Source organism: Simochromis diagramma, unplaced genomic scaffold (assembly GCF_900408965.1).
Source record: "Simochromis diagramma unplaced genomic scaffold, fSimDia1.1 OVJJ01000321.1, whole genome shotgun sequence".
NCBI lineage: Eukaryota > Metazoa > Chordata > Actinopteri > Cichliformes > Cichlidae > Simochromis > Simochromis diagramma.
The window spans coordinates 2,057,903-2,083,184 of record NW_024386772.1 but is presented as its reverse complement, the minus strand read 5'-3'; the positions used below and the strand labels follow the sequence as shown (position 1 = coordinate 2,083,184).

Below are 25,282 nucleotides of genomic sequence, written 5' to 3'. Positions count from 1 at the left end.
CTCTGCAGCTATACGCTGTGCGATTACGCTCCCTTATTTTTACTCTTACATTTTCATCCTCACAGATGACTATCAAAATAGCTTGATCTGAGGCCACCACAGACTGCTTTTATCGCCGCTCGCAGAACGAGAAGGTCAATTTTCAAGGCATTTGGTTGGGGGAAATGTTTAAACCGTCTAGTTACTAAGAGAACCAAGAGGGCCTCGTTCTTCCCGCGGCTCTAATTGGGATCCATTTTCATTTTCATATGGTTTTAAATGTCAAGAACAGAGCACACGCAAAGTGTTTTGAAATTGCTCAGGAAGGCCTTGGTCCCTGGGTCACACAGGTTGAAAGCATATTGGTTTATTATGAAAAGAAGACGTGGTGTAAAAAGGCACTCTGCAGCTGAGTTTTACCACTGAAAAAGGAAAAAAAAAAAGATGATGTTCTGCTTCTGACCTCATCCTTGGTCTGCTGGGAACATAATGTCAAAAGTTGCCAGCCCCTTCTTCATTTGACAGAAACAAATCCTCTGAAAGGACTCCCCCTCCCAGCGTGGAGGCTGTACACTCTCTTCACGCCTGGGTTTCCTCTCACAGTCAGAGGATATACAAGGCAGGTTGACTGGAGACTCCTAGTTCCTGAATTTTATGAATGGAAATGTGCAATTTTCAATCTGTTTTCTACTTCTACTGCCACGAAGCGAGAATGCTAAACATTCTTGATGTGACAACATATAAAAATAACTAAATTTGGTCTGTCTGATATCACTGGTGTTCCTCACTTTTGTGACACAGGCATTTAAAGAAAGCTCACGCTCATCTCTCTTAAATCCACCCCCTCCCCCAGAAAGTATTGTGTAGTGCATGCATTACATAAAGCCAAATACACTTTCATATCACCAGGAATTATACCATTAGCAACAGGGAACATTAATGGATGCTCTAGCACCATTTAGTCAGCATCCTGAAGACTAAGAATGGCTATCCTGTCACATGTAGGGTACCAGTTGAAGCTCACATGGTGTCATTATGCTATAGTGAACTAAACTGTTGAGTTAACATTTACTTCATAAGATAAACCCCTGTGAAGTTCTTAATACTACCAGTTCTCTCGCTGTGTGCCTGAGATGACCACGTTACACTCTCAGTGATATCAGACGGAGCACGAGTAGAAAGCATGTTTGAAACAGAGGATTTAGAGCAGCAGAAGCCTTCCGCGCACAGGGACTACTTGCTAACATCCTGAACTCCTGTCTAAAATCTTGGTGATGGCTAACATTAGCATCCATTGTTACAGTGTGTGTATATATATATAAGTATAGCCGCCACGTGCTTGTATGCACGTCTGTCGGGGCGGGTGGTGTCCTGGGGGATCTCCTCCCAGATCTGGACCAGGGCATCGCTGAGCTCCTGGACAGGCTGAGGTGCAACCTGGTGGTGTCGGATGAACTAAAACATCATGTCCCAGAGGGGCTCTGCTAGATTTAGGTCAGGAGAGCGTGAGGGCCAGCCAGCAGTATCAGTCCTAAAATAATGCAAGCATCCAAAATTAAACTAGGATGTTTGGAAATGACGTTTTCATAGGGGAGCTAATTATATATATGTGTGTGTGTGTGTGTGTGTGTGTGTGTGTGTGTGTGTGTGTGTGTGCGCATTTTTGAGACTCAAAGTGTGGTTTTAGTGACAGGGTTACACTTGGGTTGTGGTTAGGTTTAGGATGAGGGTTAGGCATTCGTTTTTGATGGTTAGGGTTAAGGGGCTAGAGAAAGCATTGTGTCAATTAGATGTCCCCTCAAGATATGAATACCCGACGTGTGTGTGTGTGTGTGTGTGTGCATGTGTGCAACTTAAAAAACTAAAATAAGAAAAAGTAAAATATGTCCACTTAAATAAATGTGTGTATGTGTTGTAAAAATCAAAGGAAATATGATCACTATAGCCAAGATCAAAAGAAGACAGAGAAACAAAGTATCAGTTGCACAATAAACACAAACTATGGAATCACTGTGTGAAAGCACAGGAGAAGCAAACCCACTGACTGTTGCATTTCCAGAGAAAATTATTTTAACGCAGGGCTAAATCTTACTTTTGTGCATTATACTCTGAAGGAGCCCTTAGCCTAGAAAGCTGTTCTGCACCTGAAGCATGCAGGCTGCATGCGATCTTGAATTGCTGTTAGGTCAATAATTAAATTCCCCGGAGGCCTGGTTTTGTATCTGGGGTTCAAATGCAATTTTTCTCCCCCTAACAGTGTATAATCCCTCGTCCGGGCAGGCCTGTATTTCTACCTTAAACATCCCTTTCATTCCTTCATTTAATAAATGACACCCAGAGGACGAAACGGGGACAAGTCCCCGCTGACACCTGTGAAATATAGACTGATAATGCTCCTGCCACTCGCTTAATGCCGCTCCCTTCCACCTCCTTTTGTCTGACAGGCCAGCCAGATGCATGTATCATAATGAGCGGATCTCGCCGCCGTCAATTAGGTGCATCTTAAGCATGTGACTGAAGAGATGAGGGATCTCTGCTGGCCTTTGGGAATGAGCGTCATTTCTCCTCCGAGCGCACGTAGCATCACAAGCAGAGCGTCTATTGCTTTGTCTTTTAGCGGCGCACTGAATATGCGGCGATGGTCCCAGGGGCGGTGTGACGGAGAGGAGCGCGGTGTACCGGCGTCCGCGTGCAACCCCTCCCCCTCCTCCTTTTTTTTTTTTTTACAGAGAAAGAACTCACTCATTGTTTGATTTAATTACTTGCTTTAGACTTCAGCAATTATAGCTGAGCAGCACATATGTTAATTATATCTGACCTCACATTTTTGCTGCTCTGTTAATTGTTCGCTTAGATGACATTCTGAGATGACTGTCATTGCTGCTGCATATCGGGCAATTTAAAGGGAAAAAAGACCTTGGATGGCTTTGTGACAGATTTTGGTCAGTGGGAAAGTTTACACTGCAACACTCATTCCAAGTGGAGGTGGAGGGGGGCGTCATGACTTGTCTGTACATCCATCAAACAGAGATTACGTGCACCTCCTCCCTGTATCTACGAGCCTAAAGATGCCGGGCCAGCGATTTTTTTTTCCCCTTCCTTTTTTTTAATGCAGAACTCACTTCCTGTTGTTTACGAGATGATGCATTTTGTTTTTCTCTTGCCATTATTACCCAGGAAACATCTAAACCCACTAATGTCCCAGTTCAGAGCTCATTTTGTCTCTTCTAATGCACATTCCCTTCCGGATGTCCTAGGCTGCAGAAATCCATTAAAAATAGCTCGCGAAGACAAACTGCAACCTGAACTAATACATCATGTTAAACGACACATGTACTGCAATTTTTGCGAGCACGGTTTTGCCACACGGCTTATTATCACATCTAATGAGGACGGTTTTCACTTTTGCCGTCGCTGCACGCTGTGGTTTAATTCCCCTGCCAGTGAGGAGGCAGAACAGAAGTTAAGGTAGCGTGGAAGGCAGATACACGTAGCCAGCTCTTCAGACTCATTTTGTCTGGCAATATCGCTGCGGCGGTGTGACCGCGGCCTTACGAAGCAGTGGCAGGAGAAATGAAAAATGCGCGTGCTGTTCGCCATGATTGTATTTGTTAATGTAGCCGTATTGTCTCTGCGAGCCGTTTCTAATGGACTGTGCTTTTGTTTGTCACCTTAAGTGAGCGGCGATGCCTCTTGCTTCACTTCACCACACTGGAGTTGGTTTAGGGAAAACAGGTGTTTTATTTAGGGAGGAAATGACACGTTACACTTGCTGTATTTCAGTCACATCTAGTCCAAGGTAGGTTGGCGAATGATAGGTTTAAAAAAATGCACTTAAACTTGAATGTGGTGTTCACGCAGAGTCTGTCAAAACCTATCCAAAGCTTCCTGGCATTACACGTTGACTCTGGATGCTAAAGAAAATGTTATGAGAGACACAAATTATGATAGACAATTTTAAAGAAAACCTGCCATTTGTGTTTTCTCAATGCCTCCCCGCCATGAAACGCGCTCAAATTGCTTTACTTGCTTTAATATACAGCTACGATTTAACCGTGTGCTCGCCGAGCAGCTCTGCTACGCGGGAACGTCAGAACCGGCGGCCTGGCTCGTATAAAACGCACTAAGGCCGTGTAAATATTGTCGTATATTGTATATACTCCAGCGGGCTCGTGTTATAATTATAATTGTCATTCCAATTCACGCGTTTGACAGTCAACTGATGCACGGTAAATAGCATCACGTGTTGGTGAGTTCCAGCGCGCGTCTGCTCGTCCTCTTTGTTGATTCTGTTTGCATTCGGCAGATGCTGTTTTCCTTTCCACACTCACATCTCCTGAGATATTAAATCATTTAGAGTTTTTCTTGACTGATGCACATGTAACGTGGGCACAGATGATTTGTCCTCTTTGTGTTGGAAAAGTCACACAAGTGCTGGTTTCCCGGCTTCTTTTATAGCTGACTTTCCTTTATAGCTCGCTCGCACTCAACCTAATATGACTCACCACTGCGAGCAGCGTTTGTAGTTTTGATTTACTCCAAAGACCTTTTTTTTTTCTAATAGACGGGTTTTTTAAAAAATTTCTTGCTAATGTCGTGTCGGTGTGTACGCAGGCTCGCCTGTTTTGGTCGAGATTCTGAGTTGATGGCAGCGCACATTCATTAAGCGCAGTGGCTCAGGCTTCTTCCCACCAGGATTCACAGACAGCTGTCAGTTCAAGGAAGATCTCCTGCACTGATTGTGCATCAACATTCGCTCCGACTTCCCTCTCGCAGCTCCTTACTTCAACATTTACATACCCATCAACTAGGTGACTGTCAGGGCCCATTATGCATGTCTCAGAATATGCAGGTTAATGTGTTTATGCCATTATAGCTTATTAAAGCTTTGTTAAAGTATGATTTTTTAAAAATGGTACACTTAATATTATATGAGAGTTTATGGTGGTAATGATAGAAACATTGCCCCTACATGCATGCTGCAAACGCAGCACCTTCATCATCCCACTGGGGTCATTTCTGTGTCTATTGTTGTCTCTCGTTTTAGCGCCGGCTCTCTCTCTTAAGTTTCTCTGCTCTACAAACACCTGAAAGAAACACGAGGGCATTTAGTTTTCTTTTACCGGCTATAATTGCTTAGTTTGCCTGCTGTTTGGCGTTGGATAGGTGGTATGCGCTGGGTTTATCAGTTTGTTTGCTGAAAACAGTTGCCTGCTTCAGCATCCATAGCCGATGTTATCAGCCCATTGAATGGCTGTTATCGCTTGTTATCACTCCCATACATATCACCAATAGGCGCCCTGCTCTTCTTAGCAGCCGGCTCAGTAGACTGTTATCATCAATTGTGATCGGTGATAAACAGAGGAACCCAGATTAAGAGCAGAGGCATCTAGAGGTCATGTGAGGAAGTGCATGTAAAGTCTGTAGTGGGAAATATGGATATCAATCAGAACAGTGATCTTTTACTAACCCTAACCAAGTAGTATTGTATTAGTTGTGAGATAAATGCCTGTTTTAGAGCTGAGGATGAATGCCTCCAGGTCTCTGCAACATAATTAGCCCATGGTAATGGGTAAATATTCCTTTCAAAATAAGACACACAACTACAACACGGGAAAAGACCCAGAGAAACAGAGTTAACCATAAATTTCACACCCGAGCCTCAACTCTCGCGGCCCGGTACTGGTCCATGGCCGGGGGGTTTGAGACCGCTGGTCTGGAGGAGGACTCATTGGAAGAGTCGTGAAGTTTATCACTGGAAACAACAGAAATTTGATTCATAAACAGTGTTAAGCAGATGTGGATAACACATTAAACATTGTCTTTTATTGGTTTTTCAGCGGTTTTACACTCAGATGTGACAGTAATTTGGTGCCTTTCTAGAATTCATGTAATGCTAAGCAAAAATGACTTTATGGATTTTGCTTGATTTATCAGAAATGGAAAGAATAATTTGTGACAGTAAGTCTTGCAGGCCTGTTTTTGCTTTCTGTGTGAGTGTCTGTAATATTGATTAGCAGATGTTTGGGGAAAAATAAGATACTTAAGAGAAATTTTAACCATATGTTCCTTTTATTGTGTTTATTATACTTTATCTTGCTCTTCCTGTTCACTGCCGCAGTAAGGAGTTGTTGTTTTTTTATTCATTGGTATTCAGACAGGCTGGCCCAGGGTGGCAATCTGTTAAAGAACGTGGAGGGGGGTGTCACCTCTCAGTTAAGGCAGCGCTGGCATCCTCGAGGCCTGGTGTGCTTGGACAGTCGGCCTCAGAGTTAGCAAGTGTGACTGTGGAGGAATGGATGCTAAATAACAGAGCCCGCAGCGCTGCCCTCCCGCCTGGCTGGCTAGCAGGCGTGACGCGACAGGGCTGAGGCCAGAGTCAGCTACAATCCATTACTTTTACCTGAGGAAGAGGAGAGGCAGAGCGAGAGCGAGAGAGATTGAGTTAAGGGCCGGAGCACCTTTCAGCACTCTCTTCTGCATGCTAATTCCACTAGCGCTTCAAAGGGGATCAAAATCTGCTGGCTGGGAAACGTGGCCTCTCAACTGACTAAAGGAAGGCGAAATCCCCTTTTCTGCTCGATGCCTCTCTAGCAGCCAGTTTGCACACATATGCATAATAACATACAGCTGCACGGTGGCTAAACGAAGTATTTTAAAGTACAAGCTTCGTATCCTTGAGCGTTACGTCAGCTGGCTCATAAATTTCAAAAGGTATTGAGCTTGCTTATATAACTATATACACCTCTATATGTCTCCTATGGTTGAAGGGCAGCTCTTTCACAGGCTGAAGGGCGTTTCTAACCAGCTGAAATTGACAGAAGTCAACATTTTAGTTTTAAATTAAAAATTCATTTTTTTTTCCCCCCTTCCAAATTCATCACTCGCTCAGGGATGTCACACACATCCATCCCAACACAAATCACTGGCATCTCCTAAAATTTCCCATGCACACCGGTCGGTGAACGCGATGAGCATTTGTGCAAAGAGCGTGAAGCAGAGGGTGATTTTTTTTTTTTTTTTTGAGGCGCTGCTTAAAGCTATCACTATCGGAGTGGAAAGTACACATGACAACTGGTTTGCAGGTTCCAAATGAGAAACCACCACAAACAGCGTGGGTGTGGGCGGCAGGAGAGAGAGAGGAGAGGAGAGGGGAAGGCAGGGGAGGGGGTAAAAATGCAGCGTGGATTGGCACCCGGTGACAGTGATAAATTTCACCAATCGTCCAGTGTGAAGATCTGTCTAATCTTTGCGGTGGCTCACAGCGGGGTAGGACCCCATCACTCTCCCATTATTTGACAACAAAACATCCGCGGAGAGCGGCGAGCCAGGTTCAGTTAGCTACAATACACTCCCTGCATACACAAATCCCCGGCGATGGGGATTATAAAGTGGCTCTGTAGCCGGCCGTTAAAGGGGCAGGCCATTAAAATGCAGCCACAACCACCTATCCACGCTCTCACCGTGGAGTGGCTGAGAGAGAACAAAACAAAGCCGTCTGTCAATAGCCTTTAATTTTGAATAGAGAGCAAATAAAATTCAATGCCTATAATGGCCTTCATTTTCCTGCAGACTCTTGAAATTGATTCGATGGCTTAATTTGGCAGCGGCAGGTGGGATGCCATTGGCAAACGTATACGGCTGCATGCGGTTCACCCCAGATGACTCAATAAACAGCGTTTGCAGCAGTTTAGCAACAAAACATTTTTCCGAGGCCGTGCATCGCGGTCCATATGCATCTATCACAGCCATGTGGTGTTCTGTTGGCAGTTACAAGATCCGCGTTTACACCCAAAATGTTATTTTGATTTCACTGACACAGAGATAATGTTTCATAACACACAGTCAGTCACGAATTAGCCCATCTGTCTGTTTGAGCTTCCCGGTGCTGATGGAGTCTCTCTGTGTTTGTGTTTGTGCGTTTGTGTGTGTTTGACCACAGTGGCTCAGCCCTCTCCCCACCAGGATTCACTGACGGCTGTCAGCTCATTGAGTGACTCCTCCACAGATTGTATTTGAGCCAAAATCCTGATCCCTCGTCTCGCTGCTCCTCTCGTGCTTTGCTTTCTCACTCCTCCCCGGCTTGTCGACATGCATATGCTGACACACTCGCACGTGTATATACAAGCGCTCGCGCACGCTCGGGATGATATGTTCTCTTACAGCTTGCGGTATCAACAGGAGATTCTGGCGACAGTGTGAAACTGAATCTGAAAGTGCGTCTCGTGTGTGCGCGTCACCCGAATGAAACAATATGGCCTCTAAATGTAATTTTAAGCCTTGCATCCACACAGGCGTGCGAGCTATATCGGGCCGTGGCTGGCGTAGCGCGCACGCAGACACGCCACCGTTGTTGCCAGTGCAATGCTAGTGTTACGGGGTGGTATCGGAGATTTTGTCACGCTGAACAGTAGTAGCATCCCTATTGTGGGAAAGTTCCCAACTTCTTTATTGCAATATGCTTGATATTTTGAGATATGCCGCCAGCATTTAAAATAGCTTCAAGGCTCTGGGACGGCAGGTTATTTGAAGAAACCTGGGGAGCACGCTGCAGTCCTTGTGTGGATTTAGACGGTCGCGGTTGCTTGTGTCTCTTCATGTAATCCCAGACGGACTCGCCGATGTTGAGATCAGGGCTCTGTGGGGGCCATACCATCTGTTGCAGGACTCTTTCTTCTTCTTGTGGCTGAAGATGGTTCCTTAACACTGGCTGTGTTTGTTGGCTCGTTGTCGTGCTGCGGGATGGATTTTGGAAGAGATTAGGCACCTCGGTGATGCTGCCGTGTGATGATGATAAACCAAACATCTAAAGTGTGCCACACTGTGCCGTGCATCACAGTGCAATTAAATTTAGAAACTATTTCATGTCGATCACCTCTTTCTGACGTATATAAGCACACATTTTACTACTACGTTGCCTCAGTGGGGATCAGATCACTCAATACACCCATGATTTTACAGGTTGTCACAGCTGAAGCAAGTATGAAGCAGGATTTAGCACCAAAGCAAAAAGTTCAGTGAGGACCGACGTTTTTCTAGACAAGGCTGGATATTTTTGACCCTTCACGAAGGGAAGATGTGACAAAAGCTCTCCTGTGATCTGAAGGCTTGAGCTTGCATTGTGCGCTATATGCTGTCAAATTATATTTTCTTTAATAAAACATTTCTAAAAGCAAGAGCAACAATTTAGCTTTAGCTTTGTGTCCTCCAGTTGTGTCAAAATAATGTCCTCTTCAGTGCTTTTCACCTTTACTCTGCAGCCCCGTAGCCGCAGTCTTGTGAACAAAGCCTCCGTTCATCCCTCCGTCTCATCAGACTCCTTCTCTCCATCCTCTGCTTTCTCCTCATCAAAGAACAGGCGGAAAGCCTCTGCGCCCGAAGACTCGCATTGCTGAGCAATTTTGATCATGGTATAAATTTTAAATCTGAATCCAACAGGAAAAACGAGTTCAGTTCTGAATAAAGAATCAAAGCGTTTTGGATGTTTTTCATAGCCTCCTCCTTGTCAAACACTTCTTTTATTGTCTTTTCTCGCACGTTCTCTCTCTCCCTCCTTCTACCTAAACCTCACCCGTCACCCCCACGCAGCGTTTCGTAAACAAGTACAATAAAACGACGCACCAGATTGAGAACGGCTATGATTTACATGTCTGATTACAGTGTAATTTCGCACTTATTTGCATGGGCCTTCTCAACGTCTTTGCCGAGCCGGATCGCTCTGCAGCCCGGGCCATTTAAATGAGAACGAGCAAGATGGAGTGAGAGGGGGGGAGGGCAGAAGAGAGACAGAGAGGCAGACAAAGTTCAAGTTAAAGTTCAAGGTCATTTATCTCCATGGCCGTTTATCACACGCGAGTCTCAAAGGACTTTAAAGAGACAGGAACAGAAAAAGAAAAGAGCCAGGAACAAAAGAAAAAAATCCAATTACATCCAACTAATCAGCAACCAGTCACAAAACAAAATGAAACAGTGTGTTGAAAGGACGTGGCTGTGTACCAAACCTTCTAATCAGCCCGAGAAAAAGACAGACCGGTGCTTTTTTTTCTTTTCTTTTTTTAAAACTCAAAAAAGTGCTTCAATAAAAAAGCTTTGTGCTTCTCTTCGGGGGCAGTTTACTCCATTAATACACAGTAAATGATTCTTCGCCCACCTTCAGCTGTGAGTTTACACCTAGAGTCGTTGTTTACTAGGTGGAGATTTATGCTTTTCTATATTTAAACACTCGCATAAAAATAATCACTTATTACCTGAAGATTAGTTGTTGCTAAATATTAACACCCACTAACGACACCGAACATCCAGCTGAAGCAACATCTGCAACTCTCAGCGAAGTATGTAATATCTGCATCGATCCGCTGTGCAAATTAAGGTTAATTAAAACAGGAGCGTTTTTTTATAGCTTTCATTTTTCTTTTTTGTTTGGAAATAACAAATAACAAGTTTGTTTCCAGCGTTACTACCTTATTATTATTCTTTCTTCCTCCAAACTGGATTTTTTTTAAATAAACCAACAAACAACGTTTAATCACTGGGTGAGGTTACCAGAATAGTAACCTGAGCCTGGCAGCGGACAGCTGTGAACGTCACAATTTCAAAATCAGTGTTTTCTCCAAATCCAGGAACCTCTGTAATGGGCCTTTGTAGAGACTGTAAAGTGAGGGTGTGTGGGTCTGGCTGAGGATGGACTGGGAGTGCAGGACATCTTATTACGAACAGCCTTTTGTCTTAACTCAAGCAGGTCAAAACTTGGAGCTCAGCAGCAATCCTAGCAGATCAGTTTTAAACGGGTCTCACTCTCATACTACGTCTAATTGGCTAGTTCACGTAGGGCCGGCTGTTTAAGCCCCCTCACGGTTGTTGCTTAGCTGCAAGCCGCTTTGCAACCCCACCTACTCCTTGCATTACGGTTCTGACTTAATCAGTTTCACATGCGTTGTCACTGACGCCTGCTCTGCTCTGCACCGCTCTCTGTGTGCATACAGAGGATGCATTAGGCGAGGAGGTCCCTGAACAGAGCCTTGCTGCCAAATGCAAAATATTGCAGACAGAAATATCCTTTGACAGCAGTCGTTTTTATTCTAGTTTATTTCCAATCCCTCAAAATATGGTGGATTCAGCATCATGCTAATTAAACTATCATTTAGTAAGAATATATGAATGTATGCAAAATATTTCAAAGAACTAGCAAACGATGACAAATTAGCTGTACCCTGGATATGATAAACCATCACCTTTGAGACCTTTTATCTCCAGATGAAGATCCACTGTCTGTTAATAACTGATCTTTGGTACTGGAAGCTCTCTGGTTTCTAATTTTGGTGCATTTGTAAGAGCGTTTAGGCTTTGTGTGCAGGCTTTCATCATTTGCTTTATATTTCTTTTTCTGCTTTTAAAGTAGGACTGTAGAGAGTGACCAGCGTGGAGCAAGAAGAGTTGATCTGTTTATCACAGCTAGTTAAATCAGCGGATGATGGTTAATGTGTTCCCAGATTGTGTAAACTGAAACTAGCTGGAGGTTAAAAAGATTTTGGGAAGGACCGGTCAGACAGTCTTCAAAAAGTAAGCAGAACAGTGCGTGTAACCTACGGTTATTAGGATGCACGTATGGACTGGGTTTTGTGTGCGCGGTTCTGATGTTCAAGGCTGGATTTGTGTTGCCGCCATTAACAGTTAAATGTGTGTCACAGGTTCCGACTGTAAAAATGCTCTAAAGCAGTCCAGCTCTGCTCTATAAAGTGCAGTATTTTATGTTTCTCTACAGATGCCATTTATAGTTTTGTCTGAGAATTTCATCAGTGCTTTTTATGAGAGGTTGGCTGTATTTGACACTGCTTTTATGAGGCCAGTTACGTTTTATGTGGAGCCTTCAGTGGAAATGTTGATGCGGTATGATTGCTGGATTATGAAGTTTATAGGGAACAGTGGATGTGTCCAAAACACACAGCTTCCGTTTAGCTAAAAGAGAATGAAGTTTTTCTGGGGTTGTAATTTAAGCTTTCTCTTTCATGCATATCTTATCTAATTGCATTAGGATTAAACTCCCAGTGTGCTGAATAGACGGATATGTTGGTTTTACTTGCATTATTGTGTGATTTTAGGACTCTTGTATTGTTGGTCCTTTTCTGGGGGGTCTTCTGCAAAGTTTTTATTTCACCAATTACCCCTACTCTTTCATTTACTGCAATAAGCCATTAATTTCCACTTGTTGTCATTAGTTAAACCACTTAAAAAAAAGAATTATGGCAAATTCCATGCAAATAGTGATTAATTATAGCTGGATTTAGTCTATTTGTCCTCATGGAAGCCGTACAGGGCGGCTTGCTGGGTGATTCATTTCTCCAGGTCCCAGAGATGCGCAGCACCTCTGCCTTTTCATCACCCTGTTTAGTTCTCATTGTTTCCTTGACTTTCAGGCGTCGTGTTAATGCACACTGCGACCACTGCAGACTCTGGAATATATCATTGTCTGATTACGTTCTATAAATGGATATGTGGCTATTTGCCTAGAGGAAGTGTCACATTGGTATTATGTGTGAAAAGCTACGTTTTCAGCGCAGGTACAGCTGCAGCAGGTTGTCAGAATGCCCGTTTGCTCTGCAGCAGCTTTCTGTTCCGACGGGGAAAAACTGCTGAGGGAATTATTGGCCGTCAAGGGGAAGCTCTATTAGAATATCTGTGATGGATCCCAGAGCGAGAGTTGACGTTGAGGCTTTTTTTTCCAAGTCATTTTTTTTAGGTACCTTATGCATAAGTACTGCAATTCAGACTACTACTTAAGCCCTTTGCAGAGGTGCTTAAGTCTTCTCTCACGCACAGCTTCCTCCCTGCTCGTTTCTGACATTGAACTGAAGTGCAAAGCACTGCTGCTCCCAGCAAGATGCTCAAAATGGTCATTTGCATTACGTAAAGGTTCCAGTGACACCTTACCTCGAGGAGCTGTAGGTTATTCAGTTGGTTTTTGTTACATTTATTCAGTAAATCTCATGGACAGAGTGCACCATGGCAATGACAACAATCTAATCATCTGACAAAACCGGGTATTTAAAATGCATAAAATCACAAATAATACAGAATCTAAAGACCGCAGACAGGCTATCTCTAACTTCAAGTTGTAGTATTGATATTTTTTTATATAAATAAAATGATTAAAAATGATTTTATTTATATAGGCAACTTTTAAAACAAAGCTAAATTAAACCTTAATACAAAAAAATGGCAATTAAATATAAACTTCATGAAAACCCCCAGTAATGTATATTTAAATTTAAATGCAGAAAACGAGCACTCTCAGGAATAAATAAGTAAATGTGCATTTACAAATAGTGTGGCTTGGCTGATCTCCCCCAGCAAATTAGTCATATTTATATCAAACAATATACATAGAAATAAAGCTTGCTCACTCCTGCTTTTCAGTGTAAATCAGGGAATCTTTATGAGGCTCATGTGGGAATAACACTGATTGATGTAGTCTGTGGCCAGAGTCCCAGAAATAGCCTTCTGTTTCTGTTTGTTGGGACAAACTGTGTTGGAAAATTTGGGCAGGTACCTTGATGCAGAAATAACCTCTTAGAAGTTGAATATTAATAATGATAAAATGTGCATAGATTTATTTTCCAGACAGCAACAAGCTCTCGACAAGGATACTTCTCTCTTTTTAATCTTCCTCCCCTGAGTTACCTTTTTGGCTTTTTGACATGCACACCGGGGGCAGGACAGTGATCAGCAGGAGGGTCCTGGGTTTGAATCTGGTGGTCAGCCTGGACCTTTCAGTGAGTTTGCATGTTTCCCTGCTCCTGCATGGGTTTTTCCGGGTACTCCAGCTTCCTCCCGTAATCCTAAAGCTTGCATTAGTGATTCTAAATTGTCTTTGTATGTGAATAGTTGTCTCTCTGAATAGAAATAGTGGTCCTGTGATTGACTTGCAGCCTGTCCAGAGCAAAGAAAAAGGATGCATGGATGAATATCTAAGTCATTATAAGATAGCGTGCCACAGTAATCGAATTACTTGTAATATTACTTGTAAACGGTTGTGTGAAAGATAAAGTTTTCTCAGTCCTGTGAAAAACGAAGCAGACCATACGATTCAGTATCTTTTGGAATCAGCTTTAGTGGCAATAACTTGAAGTCATCCTCTCATATTGATCTCTTGTTTTGCTGCTGTGCTCAGGATCAGGATCCTGTTGCATGACCCAGTTTGCACCAAGCTTCTGCTGCTGGACAGAAGCTCTTATTTGACTTCAGAATACTTTGGTATACAGACGAGTTCAGCCCGAATCATCAGCCCTCCACCACCGTGCAACGCAGTCGGCATGAGGTGTTGTTTTTGGTTTCGTGTCCAAGCGTGGTGCTGCGCGTTGTGGACAAACGTCTCTGCTTCGCTCTCTTTTTTTGCTCTCTCTACAAAGGACATTGTTCTAGAAGTCCTGCAGCTTGTTTGTATGTAACTTTGCAAGCTGTGCTGCCGTGTTATTTTTAGAGAGAAGAGGCTTTCTCCTGGCAAGCCGTACTTGTTCAGTCTTTTTCTAATCGTACTGAACTCCATGAACTTCAACGTTTAACATACTTAGTGAGGCCTGTAGAGTTGGAGAAGCAGCCTACGTTACTTTAGGGTCAGTTTGCTGGGACGTCCACTCCTGAGAAGATTGAGGCATTTTGTTGACACACACCTGAATGCTCCAGAGCTGCTCACACTTGCTGACGATTAATCAATGAATCAAGTACTACTGCACTGACACTCTTGGCGTCTATGGAAGCAGTAATGGTGTTTTGCACAGGACTGCATAAAGAGTTGTCATAAGACTATAGATGCAGTCTAACTACTGTTCTGATAATTGTATGTGCAACTTGCACGCTTTAAAAAACTCCAGTTTTGAATCTGTGTGTATAGAGTCACACATTGAAAAGTAGCAAATTGATTCGATTGATCAATAGCAAAGCTTAGGAGATAATTAAAGGATGGAGGACATGATATTAATAATATTGCATTTTCCACTCGATGAGAAATAAATAAATAAAAATAGCTAACTAATGAGCTGCCACATGCAGATGCACTGGTCTGTTTCATCAGGCCAACTGCTCAAACATTTTTTAATTGGGAAAAAAAATATTTGATATTAAAAGAAAGAACACTTTGCTGTGGTAACGTACCGTATCACAGAAAAGACTGAGGTATGCATTGCTGTGACGAACGATACCGAATACTCATTCAGTATTAATGGAGTGCATTTGAAATGCAGAAATGCAACAATGCATAACACAGACGCATTAAGAATAAATGCTGGATACACTCGTATAGTCGAAAAATGCGCTCTGATTTTAATCATTTCCTTTGGGCCCTCCGTAACGGACATCTTTGCCGTGCTCATCACTGTTTAGTGCTTGAGCGAGGCGCAGCATCAGAGTCCTGCACTCGATATGAAGATGGAGCGTTTTGTAATTTTAGTTATCAGTGACCAGAGGGAGTTGAACAAACCCCCTTCGACACTTTTAAAGATCTTGTTGTGCTTGCTGAATCACCAGCAGGTCTAACCTGCTGTACTGCTGCTCCAACGCCTCTCCACCACTTACTGTACTGTACCTCGGTCCAGTCTGCACCTAAACCTCCACACTTCCACCCCCTCCTCGCTCTGTACTGTACTCTTTAGCGCTCGTTCTTTGTCTTCCTCTCTCCACGTGCCTTCCTCCCTCCTCCTCACCGCGGTGGGGCTCTGCCAGGGGCTTGTGATCGGATTTAGCGCCACGTTCTCACTCTGTCTCCTAGAGATGAGTGACAGATGGTGGCCATTAGTGTATATTCCATGCATCTGTTGCAAGGCGCTAATTTATCTCATTAGGAGAATGTGTGGAGAGGGAGGAGGAGTGTGTAGGAGCAGGATGGAGCATTTTATTATGAGTGTAAAACACAAGGAACCATGCACTGAGCTAGATTGTGCAGACAGAAGAAGGGGGCGGGGCATCAGAGGCACGAGGTGGTGATGCGGAGTCGTTTGTGCGTGTGTAGGTGTGAGTGTTTTTGTGCTTTTTATGGGTTAATCTGTGGGGCGAATCAGGCAAACATGCCCACATATGTGCACCGCACCTCTGCACACGTCTGCACAACAAGAAAGGCGCGAGGTTCATATGCTCGGGCCTAATTAATGCTCCTCGGTGCTAATATGCTCGTCGTCGGCCTCGGCGTGTGTTTGCTGGGGGATGGGTCGACACAGTCTTGGGTGCAGACGTTTAGTACGCTGACACATGCTGCTACTCTGCAGTGTGGCACAGGCTTTACTCCATTTTTTGGCCATTAATTCATACTAATAAATGCTAACCGACAGGAGCAGCTGTAATACTGACGCCACACCAGTTTAACCAAGAAAACACACTTTATCAACTACAACTGGCTTTGCTGTGCATATGAGTTAATGTCGGGTAACTCGGCCTGAAGATGAAGCACAGACTCATTTCAGCAAACCATCATTCCTGTTGTGTTACCTGCTGAATCCGAGGAAACACTTGGGCTGGATGCATATCACTGTCTTTGAAGTTTGCACGCTGCTTGCCCTGAAACCAAAAAGCGAGAGCTAAAAGATCCTAAAACGCTCCATAAAGTCCATGAGAAGTGCAGCGTCAGGTGATAAATTGCTGAGGATTCATCGCTAAAAGCAGCCCCTTAAATATTCTACACAGTCATTTGATTTATTTTTACTATACGAACATTGATTAGTGTATCTTTTTTTCCTTTTTAAAGTGTTCCCTAATGAGTTTCTTGCTAATGTTGATAAATTTGTGATGCGCTTTTCCAGAGAAACCCTGCGAATCACTCACTGCAGCGCTGTGTCATATTTTCTCTCTAGATGTTTTTCTCGGCGTTGGTGGATACTCACCGACTATCAAGTCAAATGCAACATTTCCCGTTCATCACAGCGTGAGCTGCCTTAAAGCCTCCATCTGGTCATAGGTGTTTTTTCATTAGGAGGCAAACTGTTTACATACGATGTGATTGAACCGGAGCAGCTGCGTGTCATGGCAAAAGCGATCAGTCGTGCATCGGACCTCCTCGGTGGCTATTTTATCTCTGTGGCCCGTGTTTGATCAGCTGCCTGAAGACGGAAATCTATCATCCGTTCCCTGCAGTAGTTGCACGCCTGCTCATACTTGAAACAAAGGCGGGTAGTTGGAATAAGAATTTCCAGTCTTTTAAAGTGGATAAGCAACAGGAAAAAGAGAGCAGTCGTGGTTAACCGTCGCCCACGTCAGCCGAGAGTCCGCTTTAACCCGCTGAGCGGTCAGTAAATTCCAAAAATTCAAATCCCCGCGTGACTCCGACTTGAAATGAAAGAGATCACAGCTCGGAGATTCTTTTGAACTCCTGCATTAAAAATTAATACCATTCATTAAAGCTCAGAATAATTACATTGTTTTTTATTAGAGAAAGCTGAGGGGTTTGATAACAGTTGTGCTCTGAGTTAAAGAAATAAAAGCACTAACAATACCACCAGTGTGATTTAGAGCCTTTCAGTCATTGTGCCCATGGTGTCATTTGTTTGCAGTAATTACACCTACAGTCGGTAGCCTAATTACTTCAACAATAACCCCCCGATAATTAGAAAAGTAAAAATATCCCCCGCCACAGCTGGACTAAGCAAAAGTGGCACATCATCCCTTCCTCTTGTTAACAAAAGTGCATTAGAGAGGCCTGTGCTCTGTTCACAAACTCCTCTAATGCCTCTGAAAGATTGTTTCAGCCCATATTCATGAATAAAGAGAGACTTTAAGGAGATTTGGCATCAGGGCTCTTATTGACCCGTCTTCTGTGTACGGTTTTGCAGGGCTATCTGGGAGCCCAGGGGAAGGATTTAGCCTGCCCAGGAAAAATCTAATATTTCTCCACATTAAAGTCAAATAAAAGCCACCTAGCAGCCCGTGTGTGTATGTGGCGGTGAGATGATACAGTGGTGACCTACAGCCATTCACCGGAGCCCGAGTTAAACACTCTGGTTCGGCCTCCTGCTATCTGCTCCGGGTGCCACAAGAGGTGACGCATTCTCATAAGCAGGCAGGAGGCCGCAGTGGGTGTTGATATGCTGTCGATTTATGTGTGCGCGTGCGCGAGCTTCACAAATGCTGCTAAGCGTACTGCCTGCGTGGAGGTGAGGCTTGGCGAGCTGTTCCTGTAGTTACGTGTTATATTTAGTATACAGCCTCCGAGTGTGGGGCGAGAAGACGCCGTGGCATTTTCCTCACGTTGATTGTTTTCATGCACAGAGTAAAGACGGCGCTCGTCGTTCTAGGTGTGTTCTTCTATTTTTCTAAATGGTTTGTGAGTCAGATTACATGCGTTTTGGTATTTTTTTAAGAAATTTTTTCCGTCTTTCTTGAAAGTCACATTTGTTGGATGTTTATTGAAAAATGGATGGAAGCTGAATTCAAATCCAAGACAAAGCCAATTGTTGGTTTTAAGAGTAAAACGAGCTTCTTTTCAACTTCTGTCCAGAGCGAGTCGACCTCTGCGTTCACTCCAAACTGTACAAAAAAGGCATTTTTTAAATTTCGTTTGCAAAATATTTGAGTTTAACCATCAAAGTGTCTTTCATCAACTAATTAAACGTTGCAAATAAATTAAAGTCGGACAGAATATTTAGTCTTAAGTTAAATATATCCATCACTGCTCATCCCAGAATGTGGAATTTGAAACATCAGATGTATTTAAGGAATACTTTTTATTGGCTGTCCATGTCGTAGACGCTGCCCAGTGACAGAAACACGACCTTAATTAACATTTAACTGAACAGGAACATTTGCTGGAAGCCATTAATCTCTACAGCAGCGTGTGTGTGTGGGTAGCTAACTCTGAATACACACCACATCTCTCACATATCTATGACAATGAAATCCTAAATATACCTGAAATAATGATCAAAAACACTGCACGATGCTGGTAAACCAGATGAACCAGGAGTTATAAAGTACCGTAACCCTCCTGTTATGTTGCGGGTCAGATTGACCCAGAACAGAAGAGATGTCACGTGTCATCTGCATCACTACAGAAAACGAAAAAAAATCAAAATTATAAAAGAAAATTGTAAAATAATCAATGCCAGTGTTTCTGGAAACCAACATAACAGGAGGGTTAAACCAACAATCTAAAGATTTGAACCCTTCACGCCCATCGGAGCGCGCACGCTATGATTTGGGTAACTCTATTTAAATCCTGGTAGAATTGTAATCACATAAGATTGCACAATATTTTTTTTTTTGCATATGAAACCAGAAGAGTTGTACTTGCATAACATGCATTCAACTTGTGCCAGGTCGCAGTTTCCTTCCACGAAAAAAATTATAATCCCGAAACACGCTTTGCCGACCTGATCAGCTGTTGACAGCTGTTCCCTACAGGGCCTTTCAAAGGCTTACAGGTGTTTTTGCAAAGTCATGTTTGACTTTATGTCTGTGTCTGTATAGTTTTTGAGATGCTAAGAACTTAAATTGTACTGTTAGAAATAGTTCATTTAGGTGCACATGCTGGTTTTTTTGCAAATCGTGCACAATAATATTAAATGTTTCTGCAGTTTATAAATATTAATGCATCTCAAAAATGAAACTATGAAGACCTTCAAAATAAATGTCCTGTGTTTCAATTTTTAAGTTGAATGCACTTTTTTTTTTTTGCAATTTATGTAGTTACTATGGACTTAATGCATCCATATTATTAAAATTTGGGATAACATGGTTGTATTGATGTATAGTAGTGGTAGAATAGTTATGTTATAACTATGTCGTTTATATGTCTTGCATATTTCCACAACCATATCCATAATGACATACTGTGTATGCTACCGTTGTATATGGCGTATTATCTTACTTTTATTTGTATTTATTTGTATTTTCCTTCTGCTATCTGTACCTTAGCTGAGGTAACGCAAAAAGTCTTATCTTAGCAACTTGAAATGCTCCCAAAAATGCCACAACAGCAGGTAAAAATATAAAGTTAGCTCTGGCACACTTGGTTGGGCTTTAAATGTTTTTTTTTTAAAAAAAGTTGAAAAGATATGAAATGAAAAGATCAGAAGAAATTTACACAAATACAAGTGTAGAAAATAAATGTGATAAGAGCAGTACCAAATTAAACGACAAAAAACCCACTCTGCAAACGTGTTACTCAGCTCCCCGAGTAAACAGATATATGTTTATGTCTCTGTGACATTTGGTTAAAACTTGGCTTTTATTCTGAAGCACACAATGACACATCTCTAAGCATGCTGTCTATGTAAACAACCCTTGCTTATGTAAAATTACAGGATGTATTTTACAGTAAAGTACTGCTCTTTCAGGATACAGTTACACTCAGTAGGGCACCAGTTTTTGTGTTTTAAATTTGGCTTTTTCGATGCGTTTCTGAATGCGCTTCAGTGTCTGAAAACACTTTTTAAGCTTTAGATCGTAATAGGCGGGCATGACTGCACTCCTGTTACGATAAATGCCATCCAGCCTGAATAGAGCAGCATTCCTGTAACCGTGCCGGTGTGAGGAATCGCTAAAAGCTGAGATCTCTTCCCTCTAGAGGTACAAGTAAACAAAGCCAGGGTGAAGGGGTAACAACATGCATGAAGTCATGTGTTAAAAATGTACACACATCATTGGATCACACTGAAATGTTTGACTGACACCTGGAATACAATAAAAAAGTCGAACATTGTGTACATAATCTCAGCAGCAAACGTAACTTTGTGATTTAGCGCCGTCAGCCCCGAGTGCGTTGCTTCATTTCTCTTCTTGTTGCTTGGTCGTGCGTCATGACTGACACTGTCAAGAGATTTCATCATTTTTCCGTGTTTTAGTTCATTTGGGGAAATAGGTGAAAAGTTGCGACAAAGCAAAGGAAATAATGCAACACACGCCGGCTTCGTTAAATAAAACGTAACACCTTCCGGGATAAAGATGAACTGTAGATTTTGTTGCAGGTTTTGGGGAGATTTATTGCAGAATAGCAGGATCTTTATCTCAGCTTATGCCGCCGTGGCTGCGTTTTGTTCCTATCGCTGTGTACTTGTCTCTGTCTGCCATCACATGCCTCTGCGAAGCCGATGTATTGTATGTTCCCTGCTGCCTGCAGCCATGCCGGATGAAAGCGGCGTCGGTGGTGGATGAGACTCAGATGCAGGCAGCCCGCGGTGAATCCGTGAGCAGCGACTTGTCTTTATGGGGGCCAGGTCACCGGGAGGTCTCCTTTCATGAAGGTGACAGATGTACAGGAAGATGCAGTAGTGAATGAGTACTGTAGCGTGTGACGGTCTACTTTTTGGATTTTTTGCATTGATCAAATTAGACCTTCCCATAGATGAGAATGTTCATTTAAATGTCAACACTCATATTAGCGGGCCTGCTGTGAAATATGGGGGATTCGCTGGAATCATTTAGATGTCAGCCTTCGTTTCATGTCTTCAGTTTGGTGACGAATGGCACCGGTTTGTGTCTGCAGCACAGATTTAAGGGGAAGGCCTCATCGTGTCAAGTCAATATTCAAATCAGGGAGATGCTGAAATTTTTTGCAGGAGATGAAGAGTTCTTCAGATGTGAGTGTGTGAGGACCTTTAAACTGAAATATTGAATATCGTTCTCTTTATTATTTCTCTGTTGTTCGTTATCTTTTTGCAGACGCTGACAGAATGACTAGTAGCTATCAGAGCAACCTTTGTGGCTGGCGTTGAAACGGTGAGAGACGTTTTTAAAAGGCGTCTTTATTCAAATGAATACAAAGCAGGCTGCTGCCCGACCCAGGATAACATTTTTACCCAGTTATTTCTGGCGTAAATGAAGAATTTGGACGAATATTCAGTAATTAATGACAGGAACACGAGCGAGTAAAAAAAGCAGGCGGATTTTTTTTTACTAAAAGTTTACAAATCGATCGTCGCACTTGTTTATCTTTTTTAAACCTGCTTACTTTTTGTCCAAACCACCAACTTTTACTGAGCCCTGAAGCAAATCCACAGCACATTATAGCTGCATCCCACCGAGAGTCAGACTAACACCCTGAATAATTCACTCAGCCCTATCAACATGTTTGGGGGGGAAAAAACTGAAGGAAAAAATAAACCCTTCCTGCTTCTGTTCCTTTTCTTCTTCTTCTTCTTTTTTGTTTCATTATAAATCACACCGCTTCTCCTTTCCCTCCCCTGTCCTGGGCTCTGGTTTGATGTGCACAGAGATGCTGTGTGAAGCTAACAAAGCTAAAGCAGCTAGGATATACCCCTCTGAGAGACAGCCAGCCAGACAGGCACCTGTGTGCTTGTCAGCCTCCCTTTGTGTCAGCCACCTAATTGGGAACAATTAGCCCAAAGGTTGTTTTACATGGCAGAACATGATAGACTTCAGTTATTCCATTGTTCTTGTGTTGTGAATGGCACTATCTCAATGAAGCTCTGATTGGAATTGTTTTTCCCGACGAGGCGCAGCAGCGTGTCAGCCTGTCAAAAAGACACTTCCTGAAAGCTCCCAGAAAATAAGCACGCGAGTCGGGGAGGTCATTGTCATCAAACAAGCAGGCATGCAGTTTTACCGCATGTATCTGATGATCGGGCCGGGGTTGGGTACCGCGGGGGCGGCGGCAACAATAAGCCTCTCATTTCTATCAGCGTTTGTACCGGGAAAATAAGAGGCTGTCATCCAAGAACGCTACAACCGCGCGTGTGTACGATATGATCAGTTATGGCGATAATAAGTCATGATGGAGTCTCATAATGACTCCGCTGGCTTAGTTGCCACACGCACACACATCATCATCACCTTTCTCTTCCATGCTCATTTGCGAGCACGCCGAGGCCAACTCGGCCCGCTGGTTGCCAAATGGAGCTAACCCGAAGCCAGCCAACGCTGAGTCTCCTGTCTCCCGCTGCTCTGGAGGGGAAGCCATCTTCCGAGGCCAAGGCTACGTCTCCTCGACAGATCCCGCTCCTCTGTCACTCTGCAGGCACAAGTGTGTTTGTGTCACAGTGTGTTTGTCTTGCTCTGTCTGCATTGGCTCGACTGGGCGGTTATTAAAAGTCTAAACCCGTAAGTGTGGTTCGTGCTTGATGTGATTTTTAAAAATGCATTTTTACCATACTGCGCACTGCTGCTCATTTAGACAGAGGAAGACAAAATATTTTGTGTGAAAGCACGAAAATATACATTTCTTGCAGGCTTGTTTGGATGCGATTCGTGCTCCAGCAGGAGCTTACGCTGAGATAAACTGATCTAAGAGAGTCTGAGGATGTTAAAGAAACTTTGTGTCTTAAAAAGTTTGCTGCCTTAAAGTGAGGAGAAGAACTCGAGGTACCGTTCGCTCTTTAAATTTGTTATGTGTTTGCGTGCTTTCACATCTACAGACACAACGCGTTCGTCTCTCCGGACCCCGGATGAACTCGCCGGTGTTTTCATTTTTCACATTCACTCGTCTTTTAGCTTTGTTTTGGTCTCTATTTCTTTCTTGTTTGATATTCTACTTCAGTCACCAGACACTAATGCTCGGTGTTTTCAGGTAGTGAGGGTCGTGCAGGACTCGTGTAGAAGGGGTTAAAACGCTCAGCAGAGCTCCAGACTCGGTAATAATTCTCTGCGGGTCTGCCCTTGCTGGTACGCGCCAGCAGTTTTTTGATTCATTGTTCACATAAAATAATTGACCACCGGAGCTTAAGTATTAGTTCCATGATTACTGAGTAAGGATTTTTCACGTCCTGAGATGGTCCGGCTTCTTTTTGGGAATAAAATAAAAATCTGGAGGAAGTATCGAGCGCTGTTCTTTCTTAGACTTCTCTCTCGGCGTTACGGGCAGGCGTCGGTCGTCGATGTGCAGCTTTGCGCCTACGTCTTCTTGTTCTTTTTGGCTTTTGTTTGGCTCAGCAAAATATTTTGTCATGCGTGTGTCTCCACTCCGCTTTGGGACACCTGCCACAGTCTTCCCACATCCCTTTGTGCTCTGCTGCTGGAGAGCTGAGTGGGTTTATGTGAGGGGCAGTATGGTCCTGGAGGGTGGGGGGGTGGTGCTGGTGGTTTGTGTTGGCAGGCTTGCAGGCCTGATCCCTGGCTTCAGTCTTTCTTTAGAGCTGAGGCCTTGGCTGTCATCACCGGAAGTAGCAGCAGGAGGATAGTAATGTGCTGTAATGCCCAACGGCGTGTTGGTGTTATAATTGTGATATAAATACACAAAATATATATGCGTGTACTTGCCAGACGAGCTCTTTATGCACTTTGTTTGTATCCTTCCAGCCTTGTTATGGATATGATTTGTGTTTGTACACTGTTGTGCATATGCATGCCTGTGCATGTTTTTCCTCTTTGTGTGTGTGTGTGCATGCCAGCAGGTGCAGCTTGCAGCACAGTGTGTTTATATATTCCTGCTCGCAGTATGTGCCCGGCACTGCGGCACTGCGCCCAGCTTCACCTGAGGCCAAGGAATGTCCTCTCTTCCTCCTCCTCCTCCTCCCAGCACCCCTCACACTCCTCGCCCACGCCCTCAGCGGGGCAGCGGGCACCTCCGCACAGCCCAGGCCAAGCAGACCTGCTGGGCGTGTGGGTCGAATGAACCCATCTACACTCACCTGGACCGGGACAAGGTCAGGAAGTTGGGAAAGAATACATAACGGTAAAATGCTCAGACCTGTAGCGAGGAAGAGCAGAGGAGGAGCGGAGCCAGCGAGCCTTCACTTCCTTTTTTACAAAGATCTCTGAAGGAAGTCCAGCATACAGTTAGGCCATGCAGAGAAATATCTGCACTTTTCCAATAATTCAACGATTAAGAGGTTACGGTGAAAACAAAACGAAAGCAAAATATGTAACTCAGCCAAGGTCGGTAAAAGTAGACGAGCGTGTTCCGGTTCCTTCGCCCAAAAACACGGCGAGTCTTCTCTGCGCTCGGGCTGCTGTGGGAATGAGTGAACCCGGGGTTATTCTGGGGATTTTCATGCTGTGCTGCACACCAAATAGGCAGAACTGCAGTCAGTCAGAGCAGGCAGAGAAATTCAGAACTAACACCAGGATCACTCAGTGTCTATAGCAAAAAAGCCCAATCTCTCCTTCGCCGCCCCGTGTTCTCACACAGCAGACGCTGTAGCTTTGTCTCGTCGATCCCACACTCCCAGAATTCAAACTAATAGAAGCCCGGCCCACGAGCGTCTGACTCTGTCAGGATGCGCTACAAGAGATTTGCTTCACTTCAGCGCCTTTGAAGCAGGTTTTCCCTCATCGCCGCTGTCTGTTTGACTTTTAAAGACGACGCTCCCGAGGAAAACGGGCACGGCGCATTCCGGGCTTTACCGGCAGACAGAATTGAGGAGGATTGCAG

The 25,282-nt window shown here is 43.6% G+C and overlaps 1 protein-coding gene across 15 annotated transcripts in view; it reads left to right on the top strand.

Annotated features, from left to right (window-relative positions):
• The window catches only part of LOC120738381 (RNA binding protein fox-1 homolog 3-like), a 419,925-nt gene that overhangs the window by 162,954 nt on the left and 231,689 nt on the right, over positions 1-25,282 (top strand). For 5 of the 15 annotated variants that reach the window (XM_040039625.1, XM_040039609.1, XM_040039617.1 and 2 more), the window contains one exon: positions 1-13,748. This exon is cut by the window's left edge and continues 7,191 nt beyond it. The exons of 9 other annotated variants lie outside the window; for them this stretch is intronic. In XM_040039625.1, coding sequence (XP_039895559.1) covers positions 13,674-13,748 — 75 coding nt within the window. In that variant the 5' untranslated portion in view covers positions 1-13,673. One more of the 15 variants, XM_040039656.1, reaches the window with a different exon arrangement.